At 38.0% G+C, this 25,954-nt stretch overlaps 1 protein-coding gene across 4 annotated transcripts in view; it reads left to right on the top strand.

Moving 5' to 3' along the window:
- Positions 1-1,028: 1,028 nt before the first annotated feature.
- Positions 1,029-25,954, top strand: part of FSD3 (Fe superoxide dismutase 3) — a 43,300-nt gene continuing 18,374 nt past the window's right edge. The window contains exons 1-4 of one of the 4 annotated variants that reach the window (XM_089999184.1): positions 1,029-1,201; positions 1,335-1,466; positions 4,662-4,742; positions 25,629-25,817. In XM_089999184.1, the coding sequence (XP_089855310.1) occupies positions 1,350-1,466; positions 4,662-4,742; positions 25,629-25,817 (387 nt within the window). In that variant the 5' untranslated portion in view covers positions 1,029-1,201; positions 1,335-1,349. Of the gene's footprint in view, positions 1,467-4,661; positions 4,743-25,628; positions 25,818-25,954 lie in introns of all 4 variants that reach the window. The other 3 variants (XM_089999183.1, XM_089999181.1, XM_089999185.1) reach the window with 3 other exon arrangements.

Raw genomic sequence — 25,954 nt, 5'->3', positions numbered from 1 at the left:
GTGAGAGGGTTGATGTTCATGGCCTCCTCCAGGGGAGATTTCTTTCCCGGATAATCCTGCAATGCAGAGACGGGGTCTTAAATAATCATGTTCGGGCACTTAAGTCTTTACAACCACTTCTTTTCAAGAATCATCATTTTTTTGGCACTAATGGAGAAGAGGGTACTTAAGTCTTTGCAATTGCATCAAACTCCAACGCTAATTAATGCTAACAAACATGGGGATACGAGACACACATGCTTACATACGTGGTGCTCTTTGGGACCCCAGAACATGAGATGTAGCTAACTCCCCTGTTGGGGGGGGGGGGGGCATATAACCTGCTTCGGTGTTTTATGGATGCAGAGAACGACATTATGCGTGTCCGCTGTGTCCAATGTTTATTAAAAATATGTTATTTTTGTGATTTTCGTCCCGTGCAATGTGCAGGATGTGCAATCAAACTTACCCTAGGAGAACAACGAGCAACTTGCCGGTGAATGGTAGAGAAAAGCAGGAAAAGGATTCTGGGGTTCCTAAGCAGAACAAAATGTTTAGAAATAACAAAAAAGCTGATGTAAAAGTTTAAAAAATATCACTTGTGCATGATATTACAATGCACCTAACACATCACTATATATATAATTAGCTAGTTGATTGCATGTCCTTAGGGACACGAGGCTGACTCAGACACTGACACATATGACATTATTTTAATGTTTAAAAACATTTTATTATATTTCAATTTTATTTTAATAAAAAGGCATTTTAAATGTTAAAATATTGAAAAATAGTTTTTTATTGATTAAACAATGAAACTGTCCTCGTGTTCCACATTTGAAAAAAAAAATTAACTTTCGAGTAGAATCCGAATCCTGAGTCCTCCAGCCCCCGAATCATTGTGACAGGGTTAATCGAGCACAAATTTAGGTGTGCTTGTAGATAATGGGTATTTTTTTATTACTGCAGAAACATGTTGCATGTTTTAAAAAATTTCCCCTTTAAAAAAGAGGAAAGGATAGCGCTCCCTGCTCTCTCTCTCTCTCTCTCTCTCTCTTGGCGACATTATTCCTTCCCCGCCCTGCGAAGCCCGTTATCTTCGCGCCACTCTGCGGTACGGCTTCTCCCCGTTCCTGTTCCGAAGTCGACGTCGGACGGCACCACTCTCAAGGCCAGCGCATCAGACCCTTTCAACCTTCACCGCATTCCGCTTCGCCGCTTTGTTCGTCTCTTTCCGGGAACTAATTTCCATCCGTCCGATTCTGGTGAATGTTTGTGCGATTGCTGGAAGAAGCTGGTGCTGTTTAAACCAGAGGACCAGAGTTTACTATTGTTTTTGGCAGGTGCGTCTTTAGCTTGGAGGGAAAGAGATGTCCATTCCGATTCAGTTGCAGTTTCCGCCTAGTTATGCACGGAAAACTTCGGCTTCTTCACCGCGAGTGCTTCTTAAAGAATTTTCCAGACCGTCAAATTTCTCCAAGTTGAAGGTATTGTTTTTCTCATTTCTGTTGGAAGGTATGCCTAACTGTCACGAGTTTGTTCTTTGTTTTCACCAAACCGTGTCGACCTATCCTTTTCAACGGGTGCGGTGAGTGTTGCTCTGTTTAGCTTGGGCTGCCATTATTGAATTCTATGGCTGCATTATACTTAAAAATTTAATGCTGTTTTAAGGTGCATAACGCATAAGAATCCAAGCTAAGATTTAGTCCCCAATGGGATTTGGATTCGAACCTGAGATGACTCGATTAGCTTGGTGCAACACCCTAACAAGCTTTTCTAGTAACAAAAATCATGGTGTTTGGTGCCAAACCAACATGGTGGCATTTGAATATTGGCTTCTTCCAAGTGTGTTTGGCATGCTTTTAATGTTTCAGTTCGAGTGATATGTAAATAAAGCTGCTGTTCTATCTAAGTAGCTGGAATTGACACCAGAAAAACGGTGAAGGAAAGCACATCAATTGAAATCACGCAAAATGTCAACACCAATAAACATTGCAAATCATTAACGAAGAAGAAAAAGTTCTCTATTGGTAGGAGCCACTTATATGGAAACAATGACTGCAACGTGATCTATAAATAATGGAATGCTTTTCTTGTACTGGGGAACCATAAAGAAATACTTCAGTAGTTGAAATGTCAAGTTACATGAAATCATTTATGGTGATACTCTATTGTTTTATTTTGCCAATATTTGACAAAAATGAAAGATGGGCTTTCAATCTTGAAACCCAGATGGATAAAATTGTTCCTAACCCCATGTCCCTACAATAATTTGTGTCCACATCCAAATGTTTGGTACCATTTTAAAGCAACAAAGCTGTCATAGACTTTAGACCTAATCTTGGACTCAGAAGCATGAACTGTAATAAGTAAATAAATCTGTAATTCATATGTTGTTGTTTTACTCACAAAATTTCAAGTTAAAAATGCGAGAATGTTTAAGTTCTTGATATCCGGTCTTAACAATGAGGTTGAAATTGTACTTTTCTCTTGTCTGAGATTATTTCTTTGTTCATCAATTTGTGGCACTCTATACTGTAGCGCTTGACCCATACAATGAACAGATAGAAATTTACATTGGTCTCTAGAAGTATATATGTGTTTTCGAAAGATGTGTGGTAACTTTGCAAAATGGTTCTCTAAAAGGATTAACTATTTGCTTCCCTGGCCTTGGAAAATCAATTTGTTTTGATCCATTTCGATGCATTAAAGTTCTATGATAATTATCTAGAAGATAGTTGTATTTGAAAGAGGAAAGCCATAAAGAATGCTATTAAACAGAAGCACCCCTTGAGAAAGTTTGATGTGCCAGTCAATCAATAGTTGAATTCATGGGGTTGTATGAGGCAGCTGGATGGATAAGGTCACAACATCATAACTGAGGCATCTCGGCCATGGTTATGGAAATTTCTAATGTATCGTACAATGCATTACAACAGGATCTTTAACAGTCGAGATCTGACATCGTATACCCCTCAAACTAGTTTCGGGGGTATACCGGTCATGTATTGTATGTATTGTACGTAACTGATTTTTAATTTTGTAGTTTGCACCAACAGTCCTTTTAAAAATGTTAAGACATCCTGCTTTTTGGGTAGACCCTATAAATACCTGGGGGTCGCTTTTGACCTCTTTATTTACATCTTTTGTATATCTGAGAGGCTCTGGGTGGGGTTTTGAGCTATGTCACATGGATCCAACTACGGATACGGGGATACAGCCATTTTATGAAGTTTTTCAATATGACTAGATATAAGGGAACATGACATGCAGGCCAAAATGGAGTATCCACGTGACAGATTTTGAGGGTTTCAAAAGTGGAAGATTGGAGGGTTTTGAAGTTTTGCATGTAAGAGCATGATTTTGTGTGGGAAGGAGATTTATTTCTGTCTAAAGAAGATGGAGAATGGATCAATTTGGAAGGGACGACATTGGTGGACAATGAGGATAATGCATGTGGGAGATGATATCAACAAGGAGGTGAGAGATGAAGAAGAAGAAAGTGAAGATGATATCATCTTATATTTTATTTAGTTTGAATTTTAAAAAACGTGGTTGTAAAACATAGTTCTAAAGACACTGGTTATTGTATATGCTTATCTAACTTATGTTGTTTTGCGAATCTTATGAGTTGTGACTGATCTAAATTGTTTTCCTTTCTTGATATTCATAGTATTAGATCAATTGCATTTTTCTTAATGTCCTTGATTGCTTATTATCTTCGTTCTTAAAAAACCTTCAAGTTGAATAAACCTTAAAAAACTCTTAGAGTCCTCGATTCCCACCTTCACTCAGAAGTACTGGGTGGCTCTTTCATGTCAATGCAAAGCCAACAGACTAGTTGAAACATCTTGGTTAGTTATGCAATGAAGAAAAGAAGCCTTTTTTATGACAATTGAACCCTCATCGAGAAACAGGCCACTTAATGGGCCCGCCTCCCTGCGATGTAAAACTCCATGTTCACGAAATGACCACCCAACCTTACGTGCCCCAACCGTGATAAAAGAATGGCAGCCTCCATGTGCCAGCGAGATTTGATCCTGGGCCTTCAGCTTGACACAGGACCCTGCTGATGACATGGGTAACCATTGTGGAGGTGAAGAAAAGAAGCAGAGTTATTATCATTACTTTGTTTTAATAATTACACATAGTGAATATTTGTTAAAACTTCCCAACACATATGTTTTTTGTCCCATTTGGGCATGTGTATGCAGGTTTCCAGATAAATAGAATCCATATCCATGACAACTTATGTACAAGATATCATTGATGTATCTTTTTGTGGTTTAGACTATGGTTTAAGTTGGAATAATTTATTCATTCTACTCAATCTAGATCTTGAAACATGTGTTTTGTGTACCACTTCCATAGCCTGATAATTTACAGCTATTGATTTTTGTTGATATTGCTTCTCAAATTTTTATACTGTTTATGTTTGATGTTGTTTAAACTTTGCAATCTAACCTGTTGAGAAGCTTGAGAATGGTTTGTGGCAAGATACTGGCTCTCTTTCTGAATAGATCATAAGTAATTCTTAGAATGGGAGCATGGCTTACTGTTGTTCAAGCTGTTCCGATGTGGAACAAAGCCACAATTTCCATTTTCTCTTTTCTTGTTTCTTGAAATTTTTGTTTGTAACAGTGTCATTTTTTTAGCTTATTGAAATTTCATTTTCTTTTCAGCATTCAAGTGGATACTGTCTGCCCTGGAGATCTACAAAGGTTTTAGCTTACTATGGTTTAACAACTCCCCCATATAGACTAGTAAGTTAATCCACCCCTCCCCTTCTCTCTCTCTGTGTGTGTGTGCAGGTATGAGAGAGTAAGAAAGAGGACTTTTTCTAGTCATCTATGGCATCAGTGTGTGTGTGTGTGTGTGTGTGTGAGAGAGAGAGAGAGAGAGAGAGAGAGAGAGAGAGAGAGAGAGAGAGAGAGAGAGAGAGAGAGAGAGAGAGAGAGAGAGAGAGAGAACTTTTTCTAGTCATTTAGTGCCTGATGCCATTTTATGTGTTCCATAATAAAAACATAGAAAAGAGTTGCTAGCATCCTGTAAGCTTGTTGGCTTAAGCTGCATGTGCACAATTTTAGGATCCAAAATTTTGTCTCTTCATAATATCAAATAAGTGCATCATTTATATGTGGGCAGCTATACCTCAAGAAGACAGAGACCATTTTATTGGAATGCCATTTTATTGATGGGCAGTTTAATGGTAGACTCATCCAGTTACAGTACATTTGCTCTAGCCTTTAGCTTGTTGGTTCATCAGAATGTTTTTCTATGCCATGTCAAATATGAGACAAGGCTTGCTTCACATCTAGTGAACCAGACTTATTTGATGACGTAGTCCACTAACTTGGCTGTCTCATTTTCACCTTATGTCCAAACGCACACACCTATTTTTGATAAGATATTGAGATGAAACCCTAGGTTTCAAGGATTTTACATTTATTTACAATTCATCTATAAAACCCTTAGTTTGTTCACAATGCCTTTTCAAGGTGTAACCCTTAGTGTTTTTTTTTTTGAGCCTACTCGGTGGATATTACAGGTTAATTTTCAGTGTGTGTGTGCATGTGTGCATATTTCAAACTCACATATGAACAAGGGTTAAAACATGCAAAAGCACCCATATATGATCAACATGTAAGCAAATATAGAAGAAAGATAAAAACACATGAAGAAAAATGCCTTTACTATAATGGAAACTCAACATTCCCCTCAAACTCACATAAGAATCAAACAAGTGTTTTTGGTGAAAATACTTCCTAATAGGCATAGGAGCACAGGGGTAAAAAAATATCCTTTTAAGCATAAATGTCAACTTGGTGAGGCTTAAGAAACAATCCCTTTGAGCATACAATTTCCCTTTTTCATAGTAAAAGCATCATTTTCAAGTACCAAAGATGAAGATTGTAATGAATAGCATATAGCTAATGACTAAATGTGTAATAACATCATTTCATCATGAAATGATTAAATCCGGAAAAAAAAAATCTAATGATATGGAGGTTAAGTTCCATATACACGCTATAAATTTTAACTAGTCTATATACATGTGTGTGCACATACATGTAATCTTTGGTATGGATGTGTATATCATGTCCATGAGTAGATGTCCTACTCATGGATTTTCTAGTAGGTTGGGCCATAAAGGATGGTTTATCCTGTTTCTTAGTACTAGTCATGCTTCACATCTAGCAATTTGGATTGTCATTTCAATTTGTTGACAATTTATTTTGATGCATTTTGGCTTATCCATTTTTTATTTTTTGAAGTATAGTTTAATGTTTACATTTATTGAGCCAAAGCATGTTCCATGCTAAATGAACCATAATCAACCCATCTATACTATTTGATCCAAGGTTGTATGTATCGTATCGTGGCGTGTATCGTTAAGGCCCAAAATAAGATATGTACGTATCGTGAAAAATCATAAATTTTGAAAAAAAAACTAAAATTTTTAAAAGAATCATAAACAATCAGCAAAATTTCTAAAAAATCATAACACACAAAACAATGATGAAATGCACAAAATGCAACCATAAAATAACATGTGAAGCATTTATGTCTCTATGAGCTACATAACACATCATCAATCATCAAATCTCACAAGAACATTGCACAATAGTAATATCTTCAATTAAGAACATGTCACATGATTCATCAAAAAACAAAAAAACCAAGTTTATGAATACTTAACAATTACAAATCAATTGATTTTAAAAACATGGTTCCTTTGGGGCAATAGATCAAAGTCCTCGACTTTTTGTTTTTCTACCCATTTTCCATGATGCTACACCCAGTCTCTCCATGACTGTTTTATCTCATCACAATAAGTCTTCACTTCATTCACGTTAACATCTAGAATCTTTCCTCTCAAAGCATGATATAAAGGCATCTTATATCCGGGCCCAATACTGGTTATGACATCTGCCATGGCCTGAAAATGAAATGAATTTGCCACATTGAAGGGAATGCATGCATCATAAAATCATTTCCCAACTGCGACATTCATCTACTTGACTAAATGCTGAGGAGTCATAACAGTACGAATGTCGGGTTGTGCCCCATGGGCATGTTAGAGCAGCAAGATCGTGGGCGTACCTGGTTCAAGGCTAGTTTGGATTTGCGGAAGTGGCAACGATGATGGAAAACACGCTGAGTGGCTTTGATCTCAAAGGCTGCAGCAACAACCCATGCATGAATCTGTTTAATATATAATTAAGCCTCTAATTAGGGCTATCATACAAAGGACTAAACAACCCTTGATTATACAACCAATTACACATCACATTTAGGTCTCAGATCCACATCAAACTCAAATCCAAACCCAGGACAATGCAATAAAAGATGTAACATCTTAACAACCTCCCTCAAGATGAGCATGCATTTGAATCATGCTCATCTTGCCTTTAAGAAACCAAAATCTTTTGATTGTCAGCCCTTTAGTAAACAAATCTGCAATTTGATTCTCCGTTCCAATATATCTGGCTTCTATTTCTCGATCCTCAATCTTCTGCTTGATGAAATGCTGGTCTATTTCAATATGCTTTGTCCTTCCATGATGTATAGGATTCAGTGAGATCTTTATAGCACTTTAATTATCGCATAATAAAATAGATTTTGGTAAAAATTCTCCTAGTTCAACAAAAAGATGTCTAATCCAGGTTAATTCGGATGTGATAGAAGCCATAACACAATATTTTGCTTTTATGCTAGATCTGGCAATAACCCTTTGCTTTTTATTGCTCCATGAAACTAATTTTCTTCCAAGAAAGACACAATAACCAGTTACTGACCTTCTTTCATTTGGATCTCCAGCCCAATCTGCATCTGAATATGCCATTAACATTAATGTATCATAATTTTGGCTTCTTTTCTCATATACTAAGCCGTCTCTTATTGTACCTTTCAAATACCTCAAGATCCTTTTGACTGCCTCCATATGTACAGTTTTTGGTTCATGCACGAACTGAGGCACTTGATTCACAGTATAAACTATGTCTGGCCTAGTGAAGGTCAGATATTGAAGCATACTGACTATGCTCCGATAATTGGTGGCATTTTCATATATGTCTCCATCCATACTACTTAACTTTTTGGTGGATAGGAGATGGCATGGCCACTGGTTTGCAGTCCTTCATCCCGCATGTAGCAAGAAGGTCAATGGTATATTTGTGTTGAGTCATCATTAACTTCTCTTGTCTGTCTACTTTAATACCAAGGAAGTACTTTAACTCTCTAAGGTCTTTCATTTGAAACCTGTTGCTAAGTAACCTTTTGATATTTTGAATGTGTTCTTTTGAGTTCCCGAGCAGTGTTATGCACTCTCTTTTGTAGATGAATAGGGAATAATCAAGATATGAATGAACAAATTCATGCCTCTGAATTTCTTGGGAAAAACTTTCAAACCATGATCGTGAAGCTTGCTTTAATCCATAAATGGATTTCTGTAATCTATATACATAACCATTTGGATCAACTTGAGTATAACCTTCTGGTTGTTCTATATACATTTCTTCTTTCAGGTTGTCATGAAGAAAGGCGTTCTTAACATCCATCTGGTTGAGTGTCCAGCCATAATCAATAGCTAAAGACATAACAATGCGAATGGTACCCATTTTTATCACAAGACTAAAAGTTTCATCATAATCCAATCCATGCTCTTGAGTAAATCCTTTTGCCACAGGTTGTGCTTTGTATCTCTCCACACTACCGTCAGGCCTATACTTTATTTTATAAACTCATTTGGATCCAACAACATTCTTATTCAAAGGTCTTCAAACTATTTCCCATGTTTGACATTTATGCAGTGCTTCCATCTTTTCATTCATCACATCAATCCATCTCTTATGTTGATAAGCTTGATAAAAATGTTTGGGTTCTTCTTGGGCTTTTATGGCAACAAGAAAAGCTTGATGATCGACACTAAAATTTTCATAACTGATCCACTTCTCTATAGGATGACATATTTGTGTCGACCTTCTCAAGGTTATGGAGTTATCATCTGTCATCACGAATTCTTTCTGTTCTGATTCTTGAGGCATAAAACGAGATCTCGTACCTCTGGTGTAAACATGTCTCTCTATAACTTATAAGAGACAAGATTTTCAATAAATTTATGACTATAATCACCCAACCAACTGTGCCAAAGATTTGCATTATTGATAAGACTGCCGGCGAAAGCAGGGGACTTCTAAGGAGTTGAAGTTGATGATGAGGAAGAACACTTTTGCAGTGGATTTTCCTTGAAGATGTACATGTTCCCACGTCACTCCTCTTCAGCTTACGTTGTCTTAGTGCGAAGATCCTTCACATACACAGGAGTGAAAACAACGCAAGAATTAGTATCATCAACAAGTTTAGAAACAAACACCAGATTTTTCTTGATATTGTGAAAACTGCTCTTTTAATGTGAATATCGAGAAGGGGAGGAGGAAGAGAGGAGAGAGGAGAGAGGAGAGGGAACTTTCTTGGAATCGGCAACCACACGTTATTTTCTGTGTGACTGCACTAAACATCATTAAGGTAAATAGGTTTACAAAGTCTTTTTACAATGGCAGGATTACCCCTAGTTAGTAATGAATATTACATTATAATATAGCATACACGTGGCCTATATTGGTATGGATCCTCTACTGGATCCATATCCGATCTGGATTCTAATACCCTCCCTCAAGTTGTGCATGGGATTGGACCATGTGCAACTTGTTCTTCAGATACCAAAAGCGGTTACTTGTGAGACCTTTGGTGAACGTATCAGCAACTTGGTCTTCTGAAGACACATAAACCGGTTCAATCTCTTTATCTGCTACCTTTTGTCTGATGAAATGTTGGTCAATCTCAATATGTTTGGTCCGACTGTGATGAACAGGATTGAATGCAATTTGTATTGCACTTCTATTGTCACACATGAGGACTGAACTGGAGATACTCTCTCCCATCTCTGTAAGGAGATGCCTAATCCAGGTTACTTCTGCTGTGGTAGCTGCCATAGATCTATATTCTGCCTCTGTGCTAGATCTTGCCACAACTTTCTGTTTTCTGCTACTCCATGAGATAAGATTACTTCCAATGAAAACACAGTATCCTGAAACAGACCTCCTTTCATCTGGGTCCCCTGCCCAGTCTGCATCTGTATAGGCCAATATGTCATGTTTCAGTGTTACCCATGAAGATTGAGCATATTTGAGTCCATCACCCACCGTGCCTTTTAGATATCAGAGAATACGTTTGACTGCATCCATATAACCAATCATTGGTTCATGCATAAACTGAGATACTTGATTTACAGAATATACAATATCTGGTCTAGTAAAAGTAAGATACTTTAACATGCCCACTAAACTGCGATACTTGCTTGCATCAGGGTATAACTCGCCATCACAAATGTTGAGTTTTTTATTGATAACACTGGGTGTAGGCACAGGTTTGCAATCTGTCATTCCTGCTTTGGCTAAAAGATCAAGAGTGTATTTGTGTTAAGTTAATGACATTTCTCCATCCTGTCTGTCTACCTCTACACCAAGAAAATATCTTAGCCTCCCAAGATCTTTCATCTTGAATCGCATACTCAACAAATCTTTAATTTGCTGAATATGCTCTGGAGCATTACCAGTGACCACTATATCATCAACATATATAAGTAAGAAAACCACAGTGGTTTCATCCCTGTATATGAATAAAGAATGATCTAGTTGGGAACGAATAAAACCGTGGTTCTGAATCTTTGATGAGAAGCTTTCAAACCATGACCTGGAGGCTTGCTTTAAACCATACAATGCTCTGGTTAATTTACATACATATTCTTTTGGGTCTCTCTCTGCATAACCTTGAGGTTGCTCCATATAGACCTCTTCTTTTAAATCCCCATGAAGAAAAACATTTTTAACATCAAGCTGACTAAGGCTCCACCCATGTTCAATGGCCAAGCCAAGGATAATACGAATGGTTCCCATTTTCACTACTGGGCTGAAGGTCTCATCATAGTCTTCACCATATTCTTGGGTGAAACCTTTGGCAACAAGACGTGCCTTGTATCGTTCAATGCTCCTATCCGGTTTGTATTTAATCTTATACACCCATTTTGAGCCAACATTTTTATCTGGGGGGCGGCCAACTATCTCCCATGTTCGACACTCATGAAGTGCCTCTATCTCCTCATTCATCACTTCAATCCATTTGTGAGATTGAACAGCTTGACAAAACCCAGGTGGTTCCTCATGTTTTTCAATCTTAGATAGAAAGATCTAAAAATCCATAGAGAAGTTATCATAACTTACCCATTTTTCAATTGGATGCCTTGTCCTGCTTGATCTTCTTGGTGCCTCTCTGTTATTGGGTAATGTCATGTGTTCTCCAACAGGAGCATCTGTTTGCTCTCTGGGTCTTCTGGTGTAGACATTCCCTTTGTATCTCTGACATTCTGTTTCCGATACCTTATCTGAAACCGTCTCATCATGTATGTTTTCAGGAGCCAAAGTGGTACATTTAGCAGCATGTGAAATAAGTTCAGCACTGAGCCATGGATCATACCAATTATCAGCCATATCACCATGTTCACGATCATTGCTGGCTTTATTTTCCAGAAAGCTATTTTCATCAAAGACAACATTTCTGGAAATTTTGATCTTCTTATTGATAGGGTCATAACACCTATACCCCTTGTGTTCATCTGCATAACCTATAAATTGGCATATAGAGGCTTTGTCTTCAAATTTGTTTCTCATGGATTTGTCAACATGTACATAACATGTGCATCCAAATACTCGTAACTCATCATAATTAGGTTGTATACCAAAAAGAACATAATAGGGAGACTGATTTTCAAGGATAGGCATAGGAAGCCGATTTATCACATGGGTGGCCGTGTGAAAGGCTTCTGTCCAAAGGTTGATGGGCACATTACAATCATGCATCATACTCATTGCACTTTCCACAATATGTCTGTGTTTACGTTCAACAATTCCATTTTTTTGTAGAGTATACAGGCAAGAAACTCTACGATGTATCCTATTATCTTGGAGGAAATCTAAAAACTCTTTGGAGGAATACTCACCACCTCCATCACATTGGAGAATTGATTTTTAACATAGGCATGAAAGTGACGAAAAATAAGAAAGACCTCTGATTTGTGTTTCATGAAGAATATCCAGGTAAAACGAGAGAAATTGTCAATAAAGGATACATAATATTTACTTCCAGAAGAAGAAGGATTGGGAGCTGGACCCCAAACATTAGAACATATTATTTCAAAAGGAATAAAAGCTCTTTTATTTATTTGATGAAAAGGAAGTACATGATTCTTGCAAACTTGACAACTGGGACACATTTTATTCTTTAATGAAAGTGAAACATACTCTGAAAGAAGACCATTTGACACTAACTTTTCAATAAAGACTTCACTACAATGACCAAGACGAGAATGCCAGAGATCTGGCTTATTACATTTGGATAAACTTAGGACATTTTTAGGAACATGATCAGACTTGAGCTTCAAGATACTGGAGGCTGGATCTTCATTGAAGACATACATGTTTCCACGTCGCTCTCCTTTAGCGAACATCTCCTTCGTTTGAAGATCCTTGACAAAGACAGAAGTAGGAGTAAATTCCACAGATGAATTGGTAGAATCAACAAGTTTAGATACAAAAACAATTTTTTTCTTTATATTTGGTGCATGAACAACATCAGATAAAGGAATAGATGACTCAAACAAAGGAATAAGGACATTGCCTATGTTTGAAATAGGGTGGTGAGTCCCATCTCCAGTTACAATATTAGATTTTTCAAAATAGGGAACCAAAGTAGAGAATTTACCTGCATTCCCAGTGACATGAGCCGCTGCCCCTGAGTCTACGTACCATATTCAATCATCATTCTGCTTCAGGTTTAGGTTAGCCATAGCAGACAAGAGAAGATCCTTAGCATCATCATTGACCCGAAAGGTACCTGCAGTTCCTGGTGTAACAATGTTTCTATTATTCTGCGCTCTGTTTCGATTCTGCAGGTTGAACCAACAGTTGGCTTTGATGTGACCCCGTTTATTACACTGATAGCATGTGGGAACATTCCTTGAAAAATGGCTGTGGAATTTGGTGTAGGTAGTAATCCACGTCCACCCTGGATGGCAGATCCCCTGCCTCTGCCACGTCCTCCACGTGCACGATCAACTATCATCCCTGTGGCAAGAACCTCATGTGTAGATGATTGTCCAGTTGAAGCATCAGACATGCTCTTCAGAGTCATTTCGTACTGAAGGAGTTTGGCACGTAATTCTTCAAAACTGAGTAATGTAGGTAAGCATAATAAAGAGGTTACAAGGACATGATATTCTGAACCCAGGGCATTCAATGTCTGTTGCACCTTTTTTTTATCTGATACTGGACATCCAACCATGGCTAGTTAGTCTGTAATGATTTTAACTTGATTTAAGAATTCAATAATGCTCATTGCCCCCTTTCTTAACATCTGAAATTCGCGTTTGAGAAACAACACTTTAGCCTCTGATATCTGAGAATATGTCTGAGCTAAAACCTCCCACAAAACTTTGGATGTGCAATCATCAGGAATGAAAATCAATATCTCTTGTGATAGTGTGGAAGTGATGTATGCAACAAGGGCCTGATCGCGCTTCATCCAAGAAACGAATGCAGGATTGCGAATAGTACTCGGTAATCCTCCATCTTCTTTGGCATCAGTTATGATAAATTCTGGAGGTATTGGACTAGAGCCATCCAAGTGGCCTGAAAGGTCTTGACTTCGAATAAAAGGAGCAATTTGTCTCTTCCAAGTCAAATAATTGTTGGTGTTTAGCTTTTCAGAAACTAGCTGCCCCAGAAAGTTGGAGGAAAGGTCTTGATTAGCTGAAGTATCCATTCACAATTTTTGTGCAAGCGAACAAGAAGAATTCAGCTGGTATTAAAAGAAGGAAGAGACGTGGGCAGATCCACGAACGGGAAGGACTCAGCTGGTATTATGCTAGGGAAAAAAATGTGGTATGAGACTAGAGAAATGTGGATCAAGGGACTCGACTAGTAAAGAAGTAGCAACTGACTTTGAAGTGGCAGGGAATAACATCAGACTTTGAATAGTAGCAGTAGAGAATACCAAGATGAGAGAATCGGAAGATCGTGTAAAATCGTGTATGAAGAAAACAAAATAAGAAACTTGAATCGTGAAACAAGAAATAAGAAAGAATCGACCTGCTACTTGAATCATGAAACAAGAAACAAAATAGGGAGGGTATTAGACCTGCTTAGAGGAGAACACGACCTTTGGGTTCAGCCTGTTATGAGTAGGAAGATGTACTCGACTGAAGGATGAGGAGGAGGACTCAGCGACTGACGAGAGATCAACCTGCTTAGGGGAGAACTCAACTGAAAAGGAAAGATCGAAAACATACGTGACTTGTTTGTGATCACGACTGAAGAGGAGAAATAACAGGCTTGGCTCGTCTGATTGGAAAGGAACAGGCGTGACTGAAGGTGGATCAGGCGCGATAGGTCGTGGAATAGGCCCTTTCACGTTCCCTGATGAAGAAACAAGCTCGGTTCTGGGTGGAGAAGACTCGATCAGACTCGGCAGATCGTGGCTGAAGAAACAAGCTCGGTTCTGGGTGGAGAAGACTCGATCAGACTCGGCAGATCGTGGCTAGGGCCCCTTCACGTTCCTTGATGAATGCACTTTTACGCCCAGATCAATTGCTGCTCTGATACCATGTGAAAACTGCTCTTTTAATGTGAATATCGAGAAGAAGGGGAGGAGGAAGAGAGGAGAGAGGAGAGAGGAGAGAGGAGAGGGAACTTTCTTAGAATCGGCAGCCACACGTTATTTTCTGTGTGACTGCACTAAACACCATTAAGGTAAATAGGTTTACAAAGTCTTTTTACAATGACAGGATTACCCCTAGTTAGTAATAAATATTATATTATAATATAGCATACACGTGGCCTATATTGGTATGGATCCTCTACTGGATCCATATCCGATCTGGATTCTAATAGATATTGGGTGCACAAACGACATCAAAATGTTTAATAGACCTAGACTCAGAAGAGGGAACAAAGACATTTCCAACATAAGTGATGAAATGTTTAGTACAGTCTCCCGTGACAACACTGCTCTTTCTAGAATATCCAATAGGACTTAAAAATTTACCTGCATCTCTAGTGATGTGACTAGCTGCTCCAGAATCAACATACCAAATTCCTTGATCATCCTGCTTTAGATTTAGAGAGTTTAGGGTTGTAAGCAACGCATTCAGATCATAAATATTTCTCTCTCCTCAGCAATTGACCGGTTCATAGTTGGTCTAACTGGATTGCCTTTATAATAAGTGGAGTTGTCCTCTGCATTATAGTTGAGATCATCTTTATGATAACAATTAACTTTTACATGCTCAAGCTTTTTGCATATAAAACAGACTGGGACCCTTCTGCCCCCAATATTAACACTGTTGGTATTTGAAGCATTAGGAAAAGGTAAAATACCTCTACCTTGTTGAATTCCAGCTCTTCCACGACCATTGTCGCATCCTCGGTAACCTTCTCTTCCTCTTTCCCTATTTGTCCCTATAAACAACACCTCATGAGAGTCATGTAATTGCCCAGAGTTTCCTGTGGCATGCTTGAGATAAATCTCAAATTGAAGTAATCGTGGCTTGAGATCTTCAAAAGATGGGAGAATAGGAAAGCACTGCAACGTAGTGGAGATAACATGATACTCATCTCTCAGGCCTGTTAGTGTCGGTTGGACTTTGTCACAATCCGAAACAGTTTCTCCAACCAGAGCTAACTGGTCAGTGATTTCTTTCACTTTATTCAAATATTCCATAATACTTGAGGATCCCTTCTTGAGGCTTTGAATCTCTTTCTTCAAATACATAACTCTGGATTCTGAAATTTGAGAATATATCTTGACTATGTTGTCCCATAACTCTTTAGCTGAACAGTCGTCCGAGATTCCAATGAGGACTCCCCTTTAACCCATGACACATATTCAGGATTTTTTATATAGACCACATTCACTGCTCCTTTGTCTTCTCTCTGCTCCTGCATGATGAACTCTGATGGCATTTTAATTGATCCATCAAGATGGCCAGATACATCGTGACTTTTAATAAAGGGGATAATCTGCCTTTTCCAAGTCAGAAAATTACTGTTATTCAGTTTCTCTGAGACAAGTTGATGTAGGAAGCTAGAGAACAACATGGGTTGTGGAACATTAGTATCCATGAGAAGAAGTGAAGAATATGACGATAGAAAAGGTAATGACAAAAAATGCTGAAAATAAAATCAAGGATGATGGCAAACTACTGTTGAGAAAAGAATGAAGAAGATTGTTGTTAAGAAACAAAACAACAAAAAATGATGACATAGAGTGCTAAAATAAACTCAAGAATGAAGAAGACTGCAAAAATAAGGAGAAAATAGAACAAGAATTTTCACAACGTAACAATTTGAAATAGATCCACGACACAGATATTAAGAAATCAATTCACGATACCAGCATAGACAGAGCCAAACCAGAAATAGATAAATTAACGACACATGAAATGACACAGAGATAATATTCACGACACAAAAATTCTAACAATGAGCAGACAAAAAAAAAAAAAAAAGAAAATCAGTCTCGTTATACAAAAAATGACATTTCTGGTCAGATATGCGACACATAGAATAGCAACCAAGAAAGAATCCGTCAACACAAATATTCACGATCCAGAGAATGTTCAGATTCGTGATCAGAATATAACCATTTTGATCAGAAGAATGATACAATTAATAAGAACTAAAGGAAAGCAAGAAAAGAATAACTCAATATGGAAAACCTCGTTGTAGATCTGATTATTGATCATCGCAGGTCTCAAGACGAAGATAGATCACACCCAAACTGATATGATCATGTTGGAACATGCAGACTGATTACGCCAGCTCTAGAGATTCAGATAGATCACACCCAATCACGAAGGAACACACAGACTGATTACGCCTAATCACGAACCTTGCTCTGATACCATGTTAGAGCAGCAAGATCGTGGGCGTACCTGGTTCGAGACTGGTTTGGATTTGCAAAAGTGGCATCGATGATGGAAAACATGCTGAGTGGCTATGATCTCAAAGGCTGCAGCAACAACCCAGGCGTGAATCTGTTTAATATTTAATATAGCCTCTAATTAGGGCTATCATACAAAGGACTAAACAACCCTTGATTATACAACCAATTACACAACACGTTTGGGTCTCGGATCCACATCAGACCCAAATCCAAACCTGGGACAATGCAATAAAAAATATAACGTCTTAACAGGGCAGTCCTAAGAGGAAAAAAACTCATAATAGAGCCTCTAACTTTACCTCCTCTCTGGGAACTCTCTCATGCTCCTCTTTCTCCTTCTTCTTTTCTTCTTTTTATGCCCGTGACACTAGTACTAACACCAATCACACCTTTTCCCTTCATTGCAGAACTTCTTACTTCTAATGCTATGCTAGGGGCTCTAGGATCGGAAGTAGGGAGCTTATCTTCGTCCTCCTAGGGTTGTGCATACCTCATTTCTGCCTCACTCATTTTTTTCTTGTTCTTTTCCTCTCAAACCAGTAAGTAATTGTTGGCATTGCCATTTCATGGCATCCAACCGAGTCCTTAACGTGCAGGCCACAACATTTAGATGTGTCCCAACTAAATGATTCATCAACCGTGAGATACCACCTGAAATAACAATATGGCAATAGTTGCACTCAATTTTCAACTGGTTTTCACTCATTATTCGAGTGCCCCATTGTCGTGCTAGATCATTTGATGTCATCTTTCCCCAAAAAAGTTCAATAAGAAGCAAATAATAGGGTTTTTTACCTTAACCCACTTTATTGAGTGGAAAATGGTGAAAATTCACTCTTACTCGATGAACTCGTAAAATCCCTCTCCCTTGCGCACTAATCGGCCCCCAAATTGCTCTCACGAGTCCTAGGGTGCGTGGATACCTTTGTAATGGTGTAAAGTCCGTAAAATTTCTGTGTCTAATTCCAATATTTTTATGAAATTCATTGACCATAAATAAATCGATGAACTTTTAGATGTTAAAAAGGTTTGGAGCCTAATCAAACACATTATGGATCTGGATATCGGTAGAAGACCCACACTGATTGACATCCATGAAACCCAATTTTGAGGGTACTTTTTACACTCGAGTGATTCACTGAATCTCTGGGTTTACTATGTTCGAATCCAGTATGGATCCAAGCTTATAACAAGGACTCAGACCCATTTAGTGGACCCGATCCAGGTTGAGAGTGTATATAAAAGAGAGAACTGAGCTCTAGGGAGATCCGGAGCACTCAAAAACCAAAATGGCATAAGTCTCGATCCATGAGGTAGTGATTCAACCTCAAATCATCTTAGATCCAAAAGAAAATCCATATTGAATTGGAGTCTAGAATTGGACCCAAACCAATTAAAAACACAAATACATGAGTTGCTATCGGAATCTAATAGTGACCCGATCCAACTACAAACCTCTTCTTAAAAACTTTCTTTTAAAGTTGTTTTTTATTTGGATCTTCGAAAGATCCAAATCCAAAACACCCTTTTTTGGCTTTTTGGATATATATATATATATATATATATATATATAGAGAGAGAGAGAGAGAGAGAGAGAGAGAGGATTGAGTTGGGTCCTATTGGACCCAACCTAATCCAAATTTGGGTCTCAAACCTAAAGCATTGGGTTGGATCCAGGTTGGATCCAACCGGATCCGAGCAACGTTGTCTACAATTGGATTAACGAAAGCTAAACTAAGGCTAAGGAGAGACAGTATAAGTAACTGGGAGGTCTGTAGTAGGCTAATATGAGGTTGGTCCCACACATTTTGAAACACGGACACACGATCTGCAATGCAGAGATATCACTCGACTCGCTCCTCAGTATGCGGGCCAACGACGTAGGGAACTCACTTTTGAAGTGAGAGATCAGGTCTTCGTGAAGGTGTCACCAACCAAAAGCGTTTTCCGATTTGGCAAGAAAGAAAAATTGAGTCCTAGATATGTGGGACCCTTCGAGATTTTGTAACGGGTTGGTGAAACAGCTTATCGAGTAACTCTACCTCCTCAGTACGCCCAAATTCATAATGTATTTCACATGTCTATGCTTAGAAAGTATATTCAAGATTCGTCCCACGTCATTCAGTACGAGGATATGGATATACGGGAAGACTTGACTATGGAAGAAAAGCCAGTGAAAATTTTGGAACGAAGTGAACAAGTGATGAGATCCACGACCATCCCTCTCGTCAAGGTTAGATGGCAACATCATGGCATCGATGAAAGCACATGGGAATCTGAGGCCAGTATGCGAGAAAAGTACCTCAGTCTTTTCGTGTAATCCTTGTATGAGAATTTCGAAGACGAAATTCTTTTTAGGGAGAAAGGATTTAATACCTGTGAATTTTATGGGATAAATAAACTTGAATTTCATATTCATAAGTTGATACAAGGATATTTTCATTGTTTTAATTTCTATTCTTAATTGGATCTTGGACACCATGTTTGGATTTTCGATGTTGGATCCCGAATAGACTGTTCGAATCTTCGATAATGGATCCTGATGAATATCTAATTATAGGTTTTAAATTTTTGGTTTCGGATCCTTGATATTGAATCCTCAATATCATGGTTAAATTTGACATTGGATCCAAAATATATTATGCGGATCAACGACTTTATAAGCGGATCTTGAAAAGGAAAAAAAAACTTATATATATATATATAAAGCCCATAACATTCAGAATCCTAAAACCATATGGTCGAAAGAGTTGGATCCAAATTACATTATTTTGATCCATAGTTTCAAATCCTAGTAATAAGGAGAAATTTTTGGATCCTTGGATCTGGATTGGCTTATATGAATCCATGAACAAATCGAACCATGGATCCATACCACATTGGCACCCATTAGGGAATGTTTCAAAACTTTAAGGATTCGGATCCTTGGATGGATCCGAATAGCCCAAACGTGGACCCCCTTTATAAGTGGATTGCGGGTCTCGAGTTTGGACGATCCAAACTCAGGCACGTATGTGTGTTAAAGAAAAAGGAAATACACTTAAAAAGGTAAGAAAGGAAACATACCTTATAAGTTAAAAAAAATGCAAGAGAACGTTAAACCCTAAAAGGGGTTTACGCTCTTAAGCAAGGGAGAGGAGAGCAGCTGCGTGAATGCGTTATTCATGCAGCTGTGAGGTGGGTAACCGACCCATGATCTTCCCCATTTTCCCCACGATGCCCTCCGATCCTCTCTCCCTCGCATCTCTTAAACCCCCCCTCCTTACTCTCTCTCTCTCGTTCATGTTCGTGGAATCAACATGAAGAGGGCTCGGTTTCACGATAGCTGAAAGGAATCAACCGCTAAAAGTGTGGGGGATCTGCGATTCACAGGTAGGATTTCACTGTGATTTGTGCATATGTGCCGGTTTCAGGCATGCAATGTTTTGCCGTAAAACTCATCGAAAATAATTGGGGATTTTCGGTTCAAAGGTAGGTTTTTCCTATGGTTTCTGCAGAGTACTTGTCTCAAGCATGATATTAGGTACTGCTCAGCCCATTTGAGTGGGTTTAACCTATACAAGGGCAGAATCTTAGTTCTGCAAACGTGCTCTACACAGATTTTTGTTGGTTTAAGCACATATTGATTTTGAGAAAGTCGGTGGGGAAGCTTCTATTTTGTCTACATCGGGGTTGTAGGGTTTTCTGTGATTTATGTGTGAGGTAATTGGTTTCAAGATTGTAGATTTCTAATCGTTTTCATTTAGTAGTCAAGTGGTAGTACTTGCCGTAAAAGTCTAATTAGTCTTTCTTTTAATTTGATACAGGAGGTCTTTGTTCAATCAGTTATGTGAGTAAATTGATTTAAGTATATGCGTGTGAGAGTGTGGCTTCATGAAACATCAATTTTTTCCGTATTGCTAACTTCTGAAAAGTATTAGTTTTAGCTACAGTGTTAGGTGACATTAATAGGTGGATTGTGTTTGATGACTTTCGATTTTTCTTTTTAGGTTATGAAAATCTTGCTTTGATCAGCCCGGTCAAGGGATATCAAACATTGAACTGTTACTGTTTATTCCCTGCTAAAAACCATGATTTGTATATTTTTGAGAATATGTGTTATGATTGGAAATCAAAATGCTTAGTAAGTTCGTCAATTGATTTATAATCGATGATATATGCACTTAATCATAACTGTGTGGCAGCATAGTCTGTCTTGCTGAGACGGAAAGACAAAATTGTTTTTTTTTTCTTGAGAAACTGTCCAACTGGTGTATATTGGTGGGTCACCCAGAAAATTGTTGACAGGTGAATACCCACAACATACAAGTATCCTGCTGTTTTGATATGCAGTTTTTATGCATATGAATACCAACAACATAGTTTTATTCTGCAGTTTTGATAGGTATTTTTGTTTCTTTTTTCTGCATGTGAATGCCAACAGTACGAGTGTATTATGCATAGAGATTAGTATTGTTATTTTCCTGCAGCTTAAGTATATTCTGATTTATTTCCCTGTAAAAATATCGTGGATCTTGATATTTGAATGCTCAATTTATGCCATGTTCGGAGTATGATTCCATGGTCACACTACCATATGTTCTGAAATGTTAAATCATAGTGTATGCAAAGAAATTTTGGGTTTGCAGTTTGCACATGTCAGTGTATAAGCATGTACAGGATATACATAGGTTAATTCAATGTTAATAAGTATATGTTGATAACTCTATTTGTTATTATATGTACATAGCTGAGTTATGAATATTTAGTGGCACATGTTAGCATGCTTGTATTCTCTGCATTTTTTCTACTTAGACTCGATTTGCAATTGGTTCTGAAATATTGACCATGCCTGCGATGTTTTTACCTGTTAAGCTGCATATTTTTGATGCTCACATGCCTATTAAGCTGTATATATTCTGAAATTTTATTGAACCACCTAACATTAGCTTAAATTCTGTTTATATTTTGAAAGTGTATCGATAATGTTAGGAATGTTGTCATAAAGGTATTGAAAATGAATTCAGTGGTGGTTAATTTCTATAATCGGAAAATCTGTATTTTTAATTGAACTACCATGTTAACTAATATAAGATCATTATTCATTAGTTATCGACTTTTACCATGTGGCAAGTTATGATTTTCATTTAAGAATATGGACTAGAAATTTTGCACTTAGAATCGGTTTAGGGAAATGGCCATAAGCGGTAAAAACAAAGGTACAGATGGTCTGGCCATTTACGTGAGTATGAAAAGGGTAATAACTAAATTCTTGCCATTGAGATACCCAGTTGGTGATTCTTGCACACTGCTGCATTACACACACAACCGCTCAGTTCATGTCACACTCTTGTTGTACCCGTGGTGTTGTATGAATACTACTCATATAAAGTGTTAGGCCTAGGATTGGGTAATACTAATATGTTGCTCGATGAAATGACTATTAGCATAAAACTTTATAATTACTCTTTCATGATTTAATTGGAAGAGTTACTTAAATTTATCAAATAAAGAACTCATGTCCGAGCCTGCAGGTCGGATGTTGCTGACACCTAAGATGCCAAACAAGAGATTCGGGAGTCCAGATTGGGGGCCCTAAGCTTATACAATTAATATTCAAGAAAATGCAAATTTAATTTTCCTGCCTGACTGGTTTGAAGGTATCGGGGCATTCGTGCTTGACGATTTAAATGTATCGGAGCACTCTGGGTGGGTCTGCGCAATTTAATGGATAAAGGTGGGTTAACATATTTATTTAAGGTATGAACAATTGTGGACCTACTACTACTGTAGTGTGACTAAATTTTTTGGGAAAACTCTAGTATCTTTGAGCTACTGGATTCAGACCAGGAAAAACTCTGATAACTCTGGAAATACAAATTAATAAGATAGCAACCCACTCAGATTCGGGCTTACCTTGCAGAGGGTAAGTTGTACACAACTTCGAAGACATGTGCTTCTTGCTTCGAGCGGCAATGGCTCGTTGATCCCCAGTTCTCAGAGTTAGAAGACCCGGACTACCAATTTTGTCTTAGGCAGTAGCTCCGCGTTCTTCTGCAAAAGATAGGGATGCATCCTATTGTTTTGGGCCTTTGGGAAGTTCTCTCGGATATTCAACCGCTCTCTTAGGATTTCAGTTTCAGTTAAACATTTGGATTAATAAAACACCAATGCATAATAAACTCTCGAATGTTCTCTTCTGTTACGGTTGCCTTAGCCTGTGAGTACCCGCGGGATAATTCAAGAGAAACATTAAATTTAACTTCTTATCACTCAGACAAATGATTATGCGTTTTATACATGAACATGTTGACTTGTGATTAGTTAATTGCGTATATAATTAATTGTTTAAACCTATGATTATTTATTTGATTAGGTAATGATTCATGATATGCTTTTTCTTAAGTTAGAATTGTGATATGTAATAAATTAGTTTCCTGTTACTTATTCATCTATGTCATGCATAGTATCATGCTTTACTGTCCATAGTTATTCCATCACATTGCATACTTGTTACACAATACTTCTGCAAAATCATAGTATGCTTCTACGCTGATTGGTTGTAGTCTGACATAAATTATTTTACTATTTTTCAGGAGAAGAGTAAAGGATAAAGAGCGGTTGCGAGATGATGTACGGATCAGGATATATGATCTATTATGTTCTTGGGATATTAAATTCTAATTTGGTTATTATAATTATGTCATTCAGATATTCCAAACTCTGATATTATGTTTTAAACTTTTATTAGAAATAAAATGAGTGTTAGTTGCTTTGATGATTCCTGTAATGTGCCTGAAATGTTTAACCCGGTTAATTTGAATCTTTTCGTTGTTATAAAAAAAAATCCTCAAAAAAATTGGGTTAAATTTCGGGATGTTACATTTTGAAACACGGACACACGATCTGCAATGCAGAGATATCACTTGACTCGCTGAAAGAGCAAAACGCACGGTCCGAGCATTGGGGGGAAGCTCTAGCTTCAATGAAGGATTGGGCGTCCAACCTTCAAGGTTTGATATACAGTGGGGTCCAGGGAGTCGTGAGAGAGGAGAGAGAAAGAAGAGAGGAGAAGAGAAGAGAGAGGGGGGGGGGCACGATTAGAAAGAGAGATGTGAGACTTTACTTTAATACTGCAACACTTTATCTAATTAAGAAAAGTAAATAACCCATCGAAGCTAGGAATCGTATTCTATTGACTCCACACTAATAAACTTAACTAATTAAGGACTTAATTAAAAATCTATCTAATTATCTTCTAAAGGGGGAACGTCCTCTGAGACTCTCTGGATTCTCTCCCCGCACATTGTGAGGCCCTCTCAGCTAATTGACTTACTCTCTGGTGATGCCATGTGTCTGGCTTCTCCTCTTTTAACTGGGATTCTGAATCAATTAGTCTTCCTTTAATTAGAGAAGCCACCTCAGCTTCCATATCGCCTTTCTGAAACCCACACACTGTTGGTCGACCCCCATGGGTCTCTGTAGGTGGCGTCTAGAACCTGGGTACTGGATCTGGATCCTCTGTCATATTCTAGACCGTAAGAGACCCACCACGCTCCGATGCACCTTGTCTCTAAGGTCCAAACTCTGGGAACTTCTTCAGATCAAACTCCCACTCTCACGGGACACCAGATCTGGCCCCGATTTTTGGGTATGGTATCGGGTCCGGACCCGAGTCTAATCGAACCCACCATAAAAGAAACCATACTCGGACCCAATAAGAACTACATGAACCAAACTTCGCCCATACCCGGTAAAATACTATTTTTTATTATTTTTACATTGAAAATTTGCGTCTCTTAATTGGAACTCCGGTCGGGCCCGAGTTTGGTATAAAATTTCATAAACATACCCAGATCCATGTGTTAATCGGACCTTCGGATCCAAACTCGGGTCTTCTTATTTATCACCATACCCGGACCCTATAGGGTTTGGTACGGGTCGGGTCCAGGTAAACCTGACCAGTTGACACCCCTACTGGGTACGGGTTTGGAGGGTATGACATGGCAATTCCAAAAAATGTGGGTACGGGGATACGGCTATATATATATATCTAAAATATATATTATATATTGAAAATATAATTATGATTACAAATTGAATACAAACTTGTATATGCGGAGAGTAAAATAGCATGTGCAGGTGTCGATACAAGTACGGACTACGAAGGGCAAAGTGGTGTGTCTGTATGACATAGCCAACAACTATATTGACAAAGACAAAACTGAATATAGTTGTATAGCTGTTGGAGATTCCCAACAATTATATTGACTAAAAGACAAAACTGTCCTTTACAAAAGTGAAAATGACAATAAAACTAAAATAAAAAAGGCAGTTCTGCCCCTAAAGGGCAGAGCCTATTGCATGTACATAATTACCAAAATACCCCTAGAGGGTATTACCCATTACAAAGAAGAAAGACATATGTATATATATATATATACACACACACACACACAACATACTTTACCAATGATTTAGCCTTAATGCTTCTCGTGGACGTTAAACGTATGTTCATTATGCTGGAGTTCTCTTATACTTGACTCAAAACTATATTATTGATGCTTATATATTTTGTCATGCTAACTTCTGTCGCTATCTTAATCTAACAGGACGCTTTGGAGCCTTATATGAGTCAAAAGACTCTCGAAGTGCATTGGGGAAAACACCATCAGGGTTATGTTGATAGCCTGAACAAACAACTCGAGAATAGTCCATTATATGGGTATACAATGGAGGAACTGGTGAAAGTTGCCTACAACAATGGGAACCCATTTCCAGAATTTAACAATGCTGCCCAGGTTGTCCTAATTATTGGCCCTTTGTTGGTCCATGCTTTTTTAATATGTTGAAACTTGAAAGTTTCCATTTTTTTCAGTTTTTTCAAGAATCTTATTTAGTATAATAATACTTGGCATTCTTATGTGAAAACATGGAC

This window comes from Nuphar pumila, chromosome 3 (assembly GCF_984573655.1).
Source record: "Nuphar pumila chromosome 3, dmNupPumi1.hap1.1, whole genome shotgun sequence".
NCBI classification, from domain to species: Eukaryota; Viridiplantae; Streptophyta; class Magnoliopsida; order Nymphaeales; family Nymphaeaceae; genus Nuphar; species Nuphar pumila.
This window is presented reverse-complemented; position numbering and strand designations above follow the sequence as displayed.